The sequence below is a fragment of the Phoxinus phoxinus genome, assembly GCF_949152265.1.
Source record: "Phoxinus phoxinus genome assembly, chromosome: 8".
Lineage (NCBI taxonomy): Eukaryota > Metazoa > Chordata > Actinopteri > Cypriniformes > Leuciscidae > Phoxinus > Phoxinus phoxinus.
In genome coordinates, this window is record NC_136883.1 from 27,677,641 (window position 1) to 27,690,124 (window position 12,484).

A 12,484-nucleotide genomic window follows, 5' to 3' on the forward strand; every position below is an offset into this window, starting at 1 on the left:
CAATGGCTGACCGAATGGTCAAAATTAAAAACAAACCTTCCAGTAAGGAACCTTTGATGTGGGTGAAGGGGAGTTTGATCCAGGGGATTGATTATAGGAAGGGGACGCAGGAAGTATGTGAGAGTGAGGCCGGATGGAGTCATTAAAACAGTGAGCAGGGCGAAAGGTAGCAAAGGATGAGCCGAACTGTGAAAACGGAACGACAGGATGGCCCAATCAAATACGGAGAACAACACAGTGAATAGGCCTACCCCACACCAAATAACAGCGTAATCATATACAAAATAATTATAATTGCTAGCTTAACCCATTAATGCATAACATATATATACATGCGACCAGATCAAGAATTGCTTTGAATGCTGTTTAACAAGAGGTTGATAATGTTATATTAGGAATTTTATAGTCCTCATATATGGACATTGTGCTTGAAAGTTTTAAATCAAAGAAACATAAAAGACAATAAGACAAATAATGACAACAGAATTCTGTCAACTCAAGTCAAAGTTTAAGGTGCCGGCCAAAGAGTTTAAGTAATTAAACCATATATTTATTAAAATTCCAGACATAAAATAATACTTACTATTGTGGGAGAGCCGCACTCACTGACTGACTGACAGGTTTCTGAAGCCTCTGAGGATGCAGAACTAGAGGACTTCTGTTTACCAGAGATAAATAAAGATAGGTCAGTGAAATGGATGTGGAAATTAAACATAACAGATGAAAACAAAACACCAGATGAACTGGTAAAGACCTGGCTAGTGATGTCAGACGGCATGGGGGAGGGAGGTTTGGAGTGCACATTCGCATCTTGAGAGACAAATCCAGAATCATGAGAGGAGACGCTGCTCAGGCGATGAGCGCCACCTGGTGGCAGATGCACCAAACTGAGAGGAACACAGAGAATCATTAGTGTTATTCCCAAAACTAGCAAATAACAAAATAAGAATCTCTAAATGCAACTGAGAATTGTTGAGACATATACACTTTTATTGGAATCTATAGAAATAAAAAACATCCATGGAACATTTTCATTCCACACAAATAAGGATAATGGTTCTTTTGAGAGCTGTTCATTGAAAGGTTCTTTGGGGAACCAAAAAATGGTTCTTCTACTATGGCATCACTAAGAGAGCCCCCTTTTGGAACCTTTATTTTTAAGAGTGTGTGGCTTAATAATATCACTATAAAACAGTAGCCGACATGAATTAATTACATTTTTCACAGATGGGAAATCTTATTTGTGATAAAAAATGATGAGACAAACACCTGCAAAGGCTGCTCTTCCTGGATCCAACACTACTGGGAGAAGAAGGTGGGGTCTGGTAGGACCAGTTGTAGTCAGACCCCTTAAGATCCAAAATCACCTAGTGGAAGTCAAATTAATATTTCCTTATTATTATTATCTGTGTGTGTGTGTGTGTGTGTGTGTGTGTGTGTGTGTGTGTGTGTGTGTGTGTGTGTGTGTGTGTGTGTGTGTGTGTGTGTGTTATGTGATTTAATTATGAGGACACAAATTTATATGATGACATGTGTATTACGTTGGTATTACAACTTAAACTACAACTTATGAGGACATTTCATGAGTAGCTTAAAAAACATAAAAAAACAATGTTTTATTAAAATGTAAAAATGCAGAATTGTTCCTGTGATGGGTAGGTTAGGTTTACAGTATTACAGTAGGTTTACAGTATAAAAACCATTACGCCTATGGAATGTCCTCACAAGTATAGCAAAACAAACGTGTGTGTGTGTGTGTGTGTGTGTGTGTGTGTGTGTGTGTGTGTGTGTGTGTGTGTGTGTGTGTGTGTGTGTGTGTGTGTGTGTGTGTGTGTGTTCAATTATTTTCATATGTATGTTTAAGCACCTGTTCACTGGCCTCTGGTAGTTTATGTGGGTCAGTGGTCAACACAGTGAGGTCATCAATAATGGCCTGAAGGTGAGTGGCCTCTCCCAGCATGGCAATTTCACCGATCTGAGGAAAGAGGTTGATGTTGATTAATTAGATATTTGATTCAAATTTTGCCATTTAATTTTAGATGATAGATAGATAGATAGATAGATAGATAGATAGATAGATAGATAGATAGATAGATAGATAGATAGATAGATAGATAGATAGATAGATAGATAGATAGATAGATAGATAGATAGATAGATTGATAGATAACATTTTAAATGCAAAAATATATACCGGTACAATATATTACAACAGACAAAAAAAGAAGAAATAATCTTGATAGACCTCTAGAAGAAAAACTCATCTTTGATCACCAAAATGACAATTTAAATTTTTTTGCCTTAAAATAGCTTGAATGTAACTCTACACCCTTGCTTCATTTAGTACGGATACATGAATATGCAAATGAGCCCCGAATCCACTCACTCATACAGGCTCTTCTACAAGTCGATGTATCAGAAATGCGTTTCATTTATCACTCTCTTCAACGTCGGACACATAACGGTAATTAATATGATTAGCCTTTTGCTTTACTATGTTATCATCAAACAGCTAATAATGTGTTGCTAATGTTACACAAACGACAAACCATGTTCCCATTCGCCATCTCAGAGTCACACGGCTGCCTTCTAAAAATCAGCATCCATAGAAACGCTTTGAACAACTTGGAACGTCAGTGGAGAAAGGCATATAGTTCATCATAACATCGACTTATTATGTATCATCTTATTATGAATCATATCATATACATAATTCACCCGCTATATTGCTAAATGCACACAACTTTTCATATCAACAGAAAGATATACCGGGATAAACTGGCTTCTCTTGAGACTCCCCTGCTTCGCAGCATATTTAATGATATGCTAAAGCCCAGCCGCACGTTGACGTGATTGGTTGCAAGGTAGTTTGTGACGTAAGAAACACCGGCGGTTTCAACCCATGTTTTTTGAGAATATCTTTTTTTCAGTGGAGTATTAAGGAGAAAAGACTCCGCAATGGTGTTTACTTATGAATTTGCACATGGTCTGTGTTAAAGCATATTAAAAACACCACATAGACATATAAACAACATTAAAGACTTGATTTTCAGCACAGGGGGTTTTCATTCTCACCACTACAGGCTGCAGGAAGCTGATGAAAGAGCAGTAGCGCCCCCTTTCCTCCAGGAGGGCTCGGCGCACCGCCTGCTTCTCAGTCTCCTCCATCAGCAGGTACATGTCACTCACATCCTGCATGGCACTGTCCAGCTGCGGCTGTAGTCCTCCTCGCCCTGAGATGCAGAGAAGGAGAGGAGAGACAAAAGGCAATAAAGACATGGGCGAATAAGCAATCCATGAATGGAAAATTACACTACCGCTCAAAAGATTGGGGTAAGTAAAACATTTCTGGAAATAAATCAATTAATAAGCAAGTATGACTTTTACATTGTTACAAAAAAATGTTGATAATGTTCTTTTAAACTTTCTGTTCATCAAAGAATTTTCACACTTTCCACAAAAATATTTACTGTTTTCAACGTTGATAATATTAAGAAATGTTACTTCACTAAATCAGCATATTAGAATGATTTCCGGACAGGAGACATGGCTGCTGAAAATTCGGCTTTGCCATAGCAGGAATAAATTACATTTCACAACATATTAAAATATATATATATATTTTTAATTCATAAAAATATTTATGTTTTTAATGTATTTTTGATCAAATAAAGTGTGCTTAAAAAACTTCTTTCAAAACATTTTAAAAAATCTAAACAAACAAACTTTTTAACGGTAGTGTACACCAAGATGCACTGAATGAACTGAAAATGCACATTTGAGCATTTTTAACACATGAAATGTTTGATGCAGATGTCAACACAGATGTCCCATGGGTCAGCACGATGAAGACAGATTAGGGTGGATAATATAAACACAAAAACCAAGCATTGTCAGGCTTCATGCAAAGAAACCTTCATGATCATATAATGAAAATAAATGGCATTGAGTCGATGCTCCGAATCTAAACACACCAAATAGTGCATGATTGCCCATTGTGATTTACTTTCACAACACAGATGCTTATTATGTCTGACGGAAAGAATGACAATGAAATGAGCACGCTTTTGCAAACAATGGAATTGTGTGAGGGCGTTCGCAAAGGACACTAAAACATTCTTATGAAATGCACACAAAATACCTCGGATGAAATGAAATCGATGTTAGTCATGCTAAACGTGATGAACGATGAAGAAACTGCCTGAATACGTACCTGATAGTTCTACAGTTATAAGCAGAAGCCAAGCCAATCACAGTATGAAAGACAGAGAGAAAAAGAGCATTGCTGAAGAGATTGCAAGTGTGTGTTATGATACATGTAATTATACATTTTTCCCCTTCAAAATACTTATTTTGTGCCCCACAGTAGAACGTCATACAGGTTTGGAACAACATGAAGATGAGTAAATAAGGAGTTTAAAATATGAATATTCACATTTGAGTGAACTATCCCCTTAAAATCAAGCGTATAAAATGAAAGCTAGATGGTGCTATGGTTTACTGCTCATCTGATTCAATAGGACTAGTGTGACCTTTTGACCTGACTCGAACTTCATAATCTGTCTTTGACCTAATTCATCTTGGCATCAGAATTAGTTAGCATGCAAGAGAGGGGAAGGATTTTCTCAAGGGAGTGAGAAAAATCCCCAGCACGGCGCATATTCACTGACTCTTTAACATACTGAACGCAGTAATCCTCTAAAAACAAGGCACGGAGAAAGTGTGAGCGAGAGGGGAAATCATTGTGCTGACAGAGGGGGGGGAGAGAGAGAGACTGACCTTTTCTGGCTTTCTTTTGCAGCTTTATTGTGTCAGATGACTTCTTCTTGATCTCCTGCCTTGAGCGCTTGTACTCTGGTGAACAGAAGGAAGGTGTAAATTCAGGACAGAGACATTAGCATTGCAGAAAGTACAGGTTTGAGACCACTGTGATGAGTCAGTCCCACCTTTGGCATGGTCTTTATCCAGCAGGGCAGCGGTTTTCTTCCACTCTTCTATCTTGTCTTGGAGTGGGGCGATCATTTTTTCCATTAGAGCACTTTGCGCAGAAACGGCAAAAAAGAAACAACAGAAATAATACAGTGGTCAAACAAATGTTCGCAGTATTATTAGTAGCAACAATAAAATGGGAAGAACTATTGTTAGTTATACACAATATATATATATTATATATAACACACACATACAGTACATACATACTATATACTTATGAATAGTTTGGAATGACATGAGAGATGAATGAGTGAACTTCCGTTAAGGTCAGCATTTGAAATCTTTGAGCTGTGAGCTAATTTGGTCTCTCTGAAGACAGCGCATTAAAGCCTTAGAGCAGGCTCATTGATCTATGGATGTTTGCTGATCTCCGCAGTGGAAAATCAATGCTTGGCACAGACATAAAATCCTGTCTGTGCCGTCTGACTGGCGGGGAGCAAGGCATGAAAGTAGGCACGCCATGGATGGGTCGATCACTCACTTGGTGTAGTGGCGCAGTTTGGCCTCGATGCTGCGGTGTCGCATGCACATCCGGGTCAAAGCGGAGCCAATATCCCTGGTGGCACCTGACAACAAGATAAATGCAAGGTAAATAAAGAGATAACATTTGAGTCGTGAATCAATATTTTTGGAAGCATCAGACAAAATATAGATTTGAATCAAGGATATAAAAAATGGCCACAAGGGGGCAGAGTAATCAGAAGCATTAAAGCAGGTCTATTAAAGGGAAAAGTATGTGCTTAGTCGGTGAAAAGCAATAATTGCACCATATTCACAAGAGACAGAACTTCCAAGACCACAAATAGAACACTTCCCAAACTCCATGGCTCTGATCCATCAAGAAGTGCTCACTGGCTTGGTGACCTTGAACACAATTACTTAGCGGTGTTAACTTTCCTCTCAAGCCAAGTGTAATTAAAATGGGGTCTTAAGCTATAAAGCCCAGCCTGCCTGGGCCTTAATACAACCAGCTCATCCAAGATTTCCCCCAATCCTGCAGCCAGATCTGATGAGATTGAACTCTGCGGTACGAGGGCCAGTAGGTTACACGGGCTAGAAGGGCCAAAGTCTCTACTTACAGAGTTCAAAGGGCCAGTGGATATAAGGGAATATGTGATTTATTATGATAACTAGACATGGTAATCGAATCGTAAATAAATAAACGGTTCTCATATTGATTCTTTTTAAAGTCTTTTTATAGGCAGAATCAATGCAACAAACAGAAATGTGGTAACCCATTTCATTCATTATTATTTACTATAAATTACTGGGCTTGCTTATTTGCTTGTTTTTTTTTTAACAACAACAAAAAAGTTCTATTGTTGGCAAAAGTAAAAGCCCTTTAGGCTGAAGGACATAAAAATAAACATTTCAGCTGTGCTGCCATTTTGGATTGCAGAAGAATAGGATGCGAGAAGAAAGTTCAACACTCTTACTTCAGCAATTAAAAAAAAAACACAAATGTGACATTGATTTAACTAAAGTCATTTTTGCTTAGTATGGTTGAATTGGATCATCAAATGTCTCCACAGCAAAGACAGTAAAGTGAGATTAAATACATAAAGTATATGTGTTATTTAATGCATATAAAATGCTAACATTTATTTTAGAACTAAGTATTGCAGCAAACTCTGTCTCCATACTTTGCATGTGTGAGAAATGTTAATGTAGCAGAACTTCTTGCGTCATATTTATTATTATTATTATTATTTTTAAAAGTGTTCTGAAAAATAACTGATTCTTGGTTCCCAACCCAAACTGATTGTCAATTTCACAAAGTTTTTAAATAATTGAATATGATGGTGTTTGTTGTTTTTATACGCCAAATATAAATGTGTGTGTGTGTGCATTAAGAAATAGGAGCAGCCCAGAAGAGCAGCTCCATCTCTCCATCCAGGTCCAAAGGGAAAAGGAGGGAACCCGGTAAAGGGATATCCCTCCATTCTTCCACTCTGTATCTGCCTTTCCTGTCTGCTCATGTTTCCTAAACACCATTATTACAGGAGAGAAAGGGAGAGGCCGGCAATAACCTGCCCTCCTATACCGCACATGCACAAACACACACTCTCAATGAAACACACACACAACTACTGAAACACCAGAACTGAAAACCCTCAAAACAAACAACCTCCAACACGGGAGCTCATCGCAAAGAGCTTCAAATACGAGTAAAGTAAACATTTGAAGATTTTTAAGCTTTTAAAATAGTTTTTCACATTCACATGATTTTAACCAATGATTTTCACATTTGTACCATTGGGTGGGGCCAAAGCAGGTGTGAATAAGAAGAAATGAAGGTTAAAGATCAGCCATCTGAATCCTCGGTCTGAAGTGCTGTACTAAGGAAATGACATGGCAAAAAAAAAAAAAAAATTCCTGTGTATCAGATTTGGCACAGACCCACAGGTCCATCCCATGGTGTCTGTCTGCTGAGAGAAAGTCCTACTGTCAGTACACAGTGTGCTTGTCCAAGAGCACGCACATCTCGCATCCTATTCCCAGAGTTCTTCAGCGAGGCAAATCAAGTTCAACGCTACTGGTGTTGAAACATAACAGAGCTGTCCCTGAATTGATTTGCACACACACACATAATAGGCTGTTTTCCGCATGGGGACCAAAGAACTGTCCCCACAAGGTCAAAAATGACTGGTATTCCTATCCTTGTGGGGATATCTGGTCTCCATAACGTAGGGAATACCAGGTACACACACACAGGCATAGATTTATACTGAGCTAATGAGATTTTCTTGCCCCTAACACTAAAACCTACCCATCGTAGAAAGCTGTATTTTTTTATTTTCTAAATTGTTTAGTATGTTTTTTTAGCGATTTGAATTATGAGCACATCGGCATGACACACACACACACATTGCATAGCTCAATGCAAAGTTCACAGCTGCACTTTAGCTCAAAAACGAAGGCTTTTTTATCTCCAAAACAGACCTTCTCAACGTCACTGCTACAGTCAAGATGATATGCTACACAAAGACACACACTCACACACCTGCCAGCATCCTCTTCCCTTCCCTTGAGGGATCAGCTGACAGCTCCATCCTGAAAGCGTTCAGAGACTTCCTGTATCCAGGAGTCCCCTGGCCTCCCACCCTGACCGGACACACACAACTCCCACAACCTTCCTTCAGATCACGTGACCAGGCTTCAGATGCTCCATTCAGTCAGACTCTCACTGCCTCCAACACCTGCCCACGACTGGGAAGCTATTTAGCAGATCTGTGAACCCTTGAGGAACTACTCATGTGATCAACGGCTATTTAAAGGGATAGTTCACCCAAATATGAACATTTTATCATGATCTGCTCACCCTCATGTCGTTTCAAACCTGTATGGCTTGCTTTTTTCAGGGGAATACAAAAAAACAGTTTTTGTCTATCCAATGAAAGTCAGTGCTGTTCAAAACAAACAAACATTGAAATAAATGTGAAATTTTGACATTCACTTGAAAAAAAGTATTTTTTTTAATAAAATGTACTCCAATAATATTTGTTTTGTTTACAACTTTGAAAAATCATTTTTACAGTGCACATGTTTGGAACGACATGAGGGTGAGTAAATGAGTAACGGCCTTCACTGCCATCTGATCAGATAAGCCTCTCTCTCTCTCTCTCTCTCTCTCTCTCTCTCTCTCTCTCTCTCTCTCTCTCTCTGAATGGATACGTGTGCAGGTGCAGGTGCAGAAGTGGTTGGCAGACACTCTTAACAGAGCCTGTGAATGGCTGGCATTGCAACAGTCATCATGTGAGAGTCAAACAAGATGATTCATGGTCTTCTCTGTCTTTGGTCTCTCAACAGGTCACTGTGAAATATTTAAATACTCTTATTTGTTACAACCAAAATCATTAGTTTATCTCAAAGTATATTAATGGTTTAAATGTTACAAAAGACAAAAAAATATTCATACAAAAATATTGATTATAAATGCCATACCACACGTAATCAATATTATTTCTTATATATAAGCCAAAATGTTACTTAATTTAGGTCAATATAATATTTTTCGGGATTCTTACAACTTAATTATACCATAAACAAAAGCTAAAATAGCTATAAATATAACGATAGAATTTTGTTAGTCCATGTTTAATTTAGTTTACTTACTTTAAATAAGGACAAATTCAAAAGACCTTAAATCTTTATTGTATGTCTTTTTAAAATATGCACCATTAATGTATGTTCTGTTATGTAAAAATCAGAAAAGGAAAAAAAAAGAAAAAAAAATTGCAGTCAGTTAAGCTTGCCAGAATGTGTTCTGCACATCAACAACGTGATGTCAAGCGAAAATACTATTTACACAAAATATATTCTGGTAATTTGTTCAATGGGGAACAAAAAAGGTTTAAACCAGGAACCATGATTTTCACTTGGGCAATATAAAAATGCACTTAAAATAATTGACATGTTTGTTTCACTTTTTTCAGTGATTGTTTTAGCAAACTCACATTCAGATTGTTTCCATTCTGGGACTCTCCAATCAAGTCCTGATGGTTGCACCACATTAGAAAAGTGCATTGTGCTACGAATGAGGATTCACATTACATTTAAGAAATATCTCTTTGGGGCCAGAGCATGAAGTGCTGAAATACTCAATACTTCATATAAACATCCACGAAACCCAGCGGTAAGCTAAAACATAAATGCACATGAGTAAAAACAAACACGTGCACAGCTTTTTCCCTCTTCTCACGTTTTTAGACGCCTGAAGATGTCTGTGAAAGTTTCGGAGTGTTATATAACTATCTAATAAACCATCAGACTGATAAACAGAAGAACTCAATGTCAAAAACACTCTCACACGTTCAGTCTAGCACGAGTGCATGGAACGAGACAAGAGACAGGAAGACCAATGACAGCAAAGCTGAATTTGGCCCCCTGCCTTCACTCTATCTGTTCTCAATTACTCCAGACTCCCCAGGACTCTCTCCTGGCATGAGGAGGGGACATTAAGGATGCCCATGTGTGTGTGTATGGCTTAGTGTGAGTTTGTGCATGTGTGTTTACAGCCTGTATAAGACTTCCTGTCTGGGGGATAGAGTAGTGCTGCTAAAAATACTCTGCAGTCCTCCTCGCCAGATGTGCTTCACATTATAGCTCCAGCAAAAAACACAGTCACACATTTTACTAAAACAGACATAATAGGGACCCCTCCTCTCTGTCTGCCTCTCTCCCTTTCTCTCTGTCCATCTGTCTCTCTATTAAGGTTGACAGTAGTTCGGTCAGGCGTGAGTTGGGGATAACAACATCAGTTACTTTTCCCTGGCTGATATTCCTCATCTTCTGTTCCATCGCTGATTCTTGTACGGGTTCCTGAAGTACTTCTGGGGGCACTTGAACACATTTTGCTTTGCTGAACCCATATATTACAAAGGAATTCACAAATTTAAATGTAAAATTAGAAAATTAAAGTGATGTCAAAAGATTTAAAAAAAATTGTAAACAATAGTTAATTAATTTTAATCTACCAATTTTAATCTAACAGTATATATATATATATATATATATATATATATATATATATATATATATATACTGTATATATATATATATATATATATTGTGTGTGTGTATACTGTATATGTATGTAAATATATGTATACGTATGTACGTATGTGTGTGTGTGTGTGTGTGTGTGTGTGTGTGTGTGTGTGTGTGTGTGTGTGTGTGTGTACGTGCGTGCGTTTAATAATTTAAATTATTATAAATAATCTATGACTTGTTTGTAAAGAAAAAAGTAAAAGTCATCCACATAAATGTATGAAATGATAGATAGATAGATAGATAGATAGATAGATAGATAGATTGTCACGGTGGTCAAGTGCATTGCCTCCTTTTCGTCTCGTGTCTTTGTTTGTTTATGTGTGAGTGGGCGTTGTCCCGCTCACGTGTCTATCAGCGCTCCAGCTGATTACCATCATTATCACTCACAGCTGCAGCTCGTTCCATCTCCCATAAATACTCACCTTATTCTCTGTTTCAGTGTCGGATTGTTGTTTGTTCCTCTCCATGAGATCGGTCGTGTCTTGGGTTCCTTCTGTGTTTCCTGTTCCGTGTGGTATTCCTATTCACTTCACGTCGGCACCTGGATTGGATCAGCACTACTCACTTCACCTGCACTCGTCTGACCATCGGGTCCCTGCGTGAGCCTGAATCGCCAGCCTAGTGGATAGTGGACTGAGTACTTCTTTGTGTAACAATAAATATTCTGAGTACCTGCTTTTGCTTCCTGTGTTCCTCCCGTGACAGAACAATCCGACCACATCATGGAAGCAGCAGGTGGAACTTCAGCAACCATGGACGATTTTGTGCGCGCTAGCATTCAGAGGATGGATGCACAGGATCGGCATCAGGAGGAAGCAGCGCGTGCGATTCAGGCTCTCGTCTCGCAGGTGTCCGAGCTTACCCAGCGTTTTCAACAGCTGCAACCTCCCGCTGCGCCAGCTCCACCGCCTGTTCCTCCCACTCCACCAGTGCCCGCCTCCCAGTCGGAGCCCCGCTTACCCACTCCGGAACCATATTCTGGTGAGCCCAACTTCTGTCGTCCATTTCTTACACGTTGTGGCATGCATTTCGCCCTGCAGCCCAGAATCTTCGAGAGGGAGGAATCTAAGGTGGCCTTCGTACTCACGTTGCTGACTGGGAGAGCGGCACTATGGGGAACGGCGGTGTGGGAGAACCAGGAGACCTGCTGTTCCTCGTTCCAGGCACTCTCAGCCGAGATGAGGAGAGTGTTCGACCGTGCGGTTGCGGGGAGAGAGGCTGCCAGGGTCTTATCAGAACTGCGCCAGGGGGATCGTTCGGTGTCTGACTACGCCATCGAATTTAAGACCCTGGCGGCCGAGTGTCGCTGGAACGAGGAGGCGCAGTGGGATAGGTTCCTGCATGGGCTGGCCGACCGCGTCCAGAGGGAGATCTACGCCCTGGACCTGCCCACCTCCCTCAACAATCTTATGGATCTGGCCCTGAGGGTGGACTCTCGCCTAGCTCGGGTGGGACCACGAGCGCCATCAGACATGCCTCGCGGAGGTAGGGAACATCTACGGTCCAGTGGCATGGACGCGGCCGGTCCCTTCGATCACGAGCCTATGCAGGTGGGTAGAGCTCGGCTTTCCCGGGAGGAGAGGGAGAGGCGGAGGTCCCAAGGCCTTTGCTTGTATTGCGGCGGAGCGGGGCACTTTGCATTCGCCTGCCCGGTAAAAGGCCAAGCCCGATAGTAAGTTTGAGGCTACTATCGGGTGGGATCTCCGCCGAGAAGTCCTCATCCACATCCACCATCCTCCCGGTAAGACTCCGATGGTCTATCCACGATCACCCATGCACCGCACTGGTGGACTCCGGGGCAGAAGGTAATTTTATGGATCACTCTTTCGCGTTACAGTTTCAAATTCCCCTCAGAACACTTCCCCAGAGAATCACGGTACATGCTCTCAATGGACAGCCTCTTCCAGCCATTTCTCAGATCACGGAGGATCTCACACTC

At 40.2% G+C, this 12,484-nt stretch overlaps 1 protein-coding gene across 3 annotated transcripts in view; it reads right to left on the minus strand.

Annotated features, from left to right (window-relative positions):
• mtss1la (MTSS I-BAR domain containing 2a) overlaps positions 1-12,484 on the minus strand; it is a 32,723-nt gene that overhangs the window by 4,408 nt on the left and 15,831 nt on the right. For 2 of the 3 annotated variants that reach the window (XM_079621899.1, XM_079621900.1), the window contains exons 4-12: positions 5,474-5,558; positions 4,947-5,038; positions 4,780-4,854; positions 3,076-3,233; positions 1,868-1,975; positions 1,270-1,367; positions 755-887; positions 584-658; positions 37-186 (exon numbers count right to left, since the gene is read on the minus strand). In XM_079621899.1, coding sequence (XP_079478025.1) covers positions 37-186; positions 584-658; positions 755-887; positions 1,270-1,367; positions 1,868-1,975; positions 3,076-3,233; positions 4,780-4,854; positions 4,947-5,038; positions 5,474-5,558 — 974 coding nt within the window. The remainder of the gene's footprint in view (positions 1-36; positions 187-583; positions 659-754; positions 888-1,269; positions 1,368-1,867; positions 1,976-3,075; positions 3,234-4,779; positions 4,855-4,946; positions 5,039-5,473; positions 5,559-12,484) is intronic. The other variant, XM_079621901.1, reaches the window with a different exon arrangement.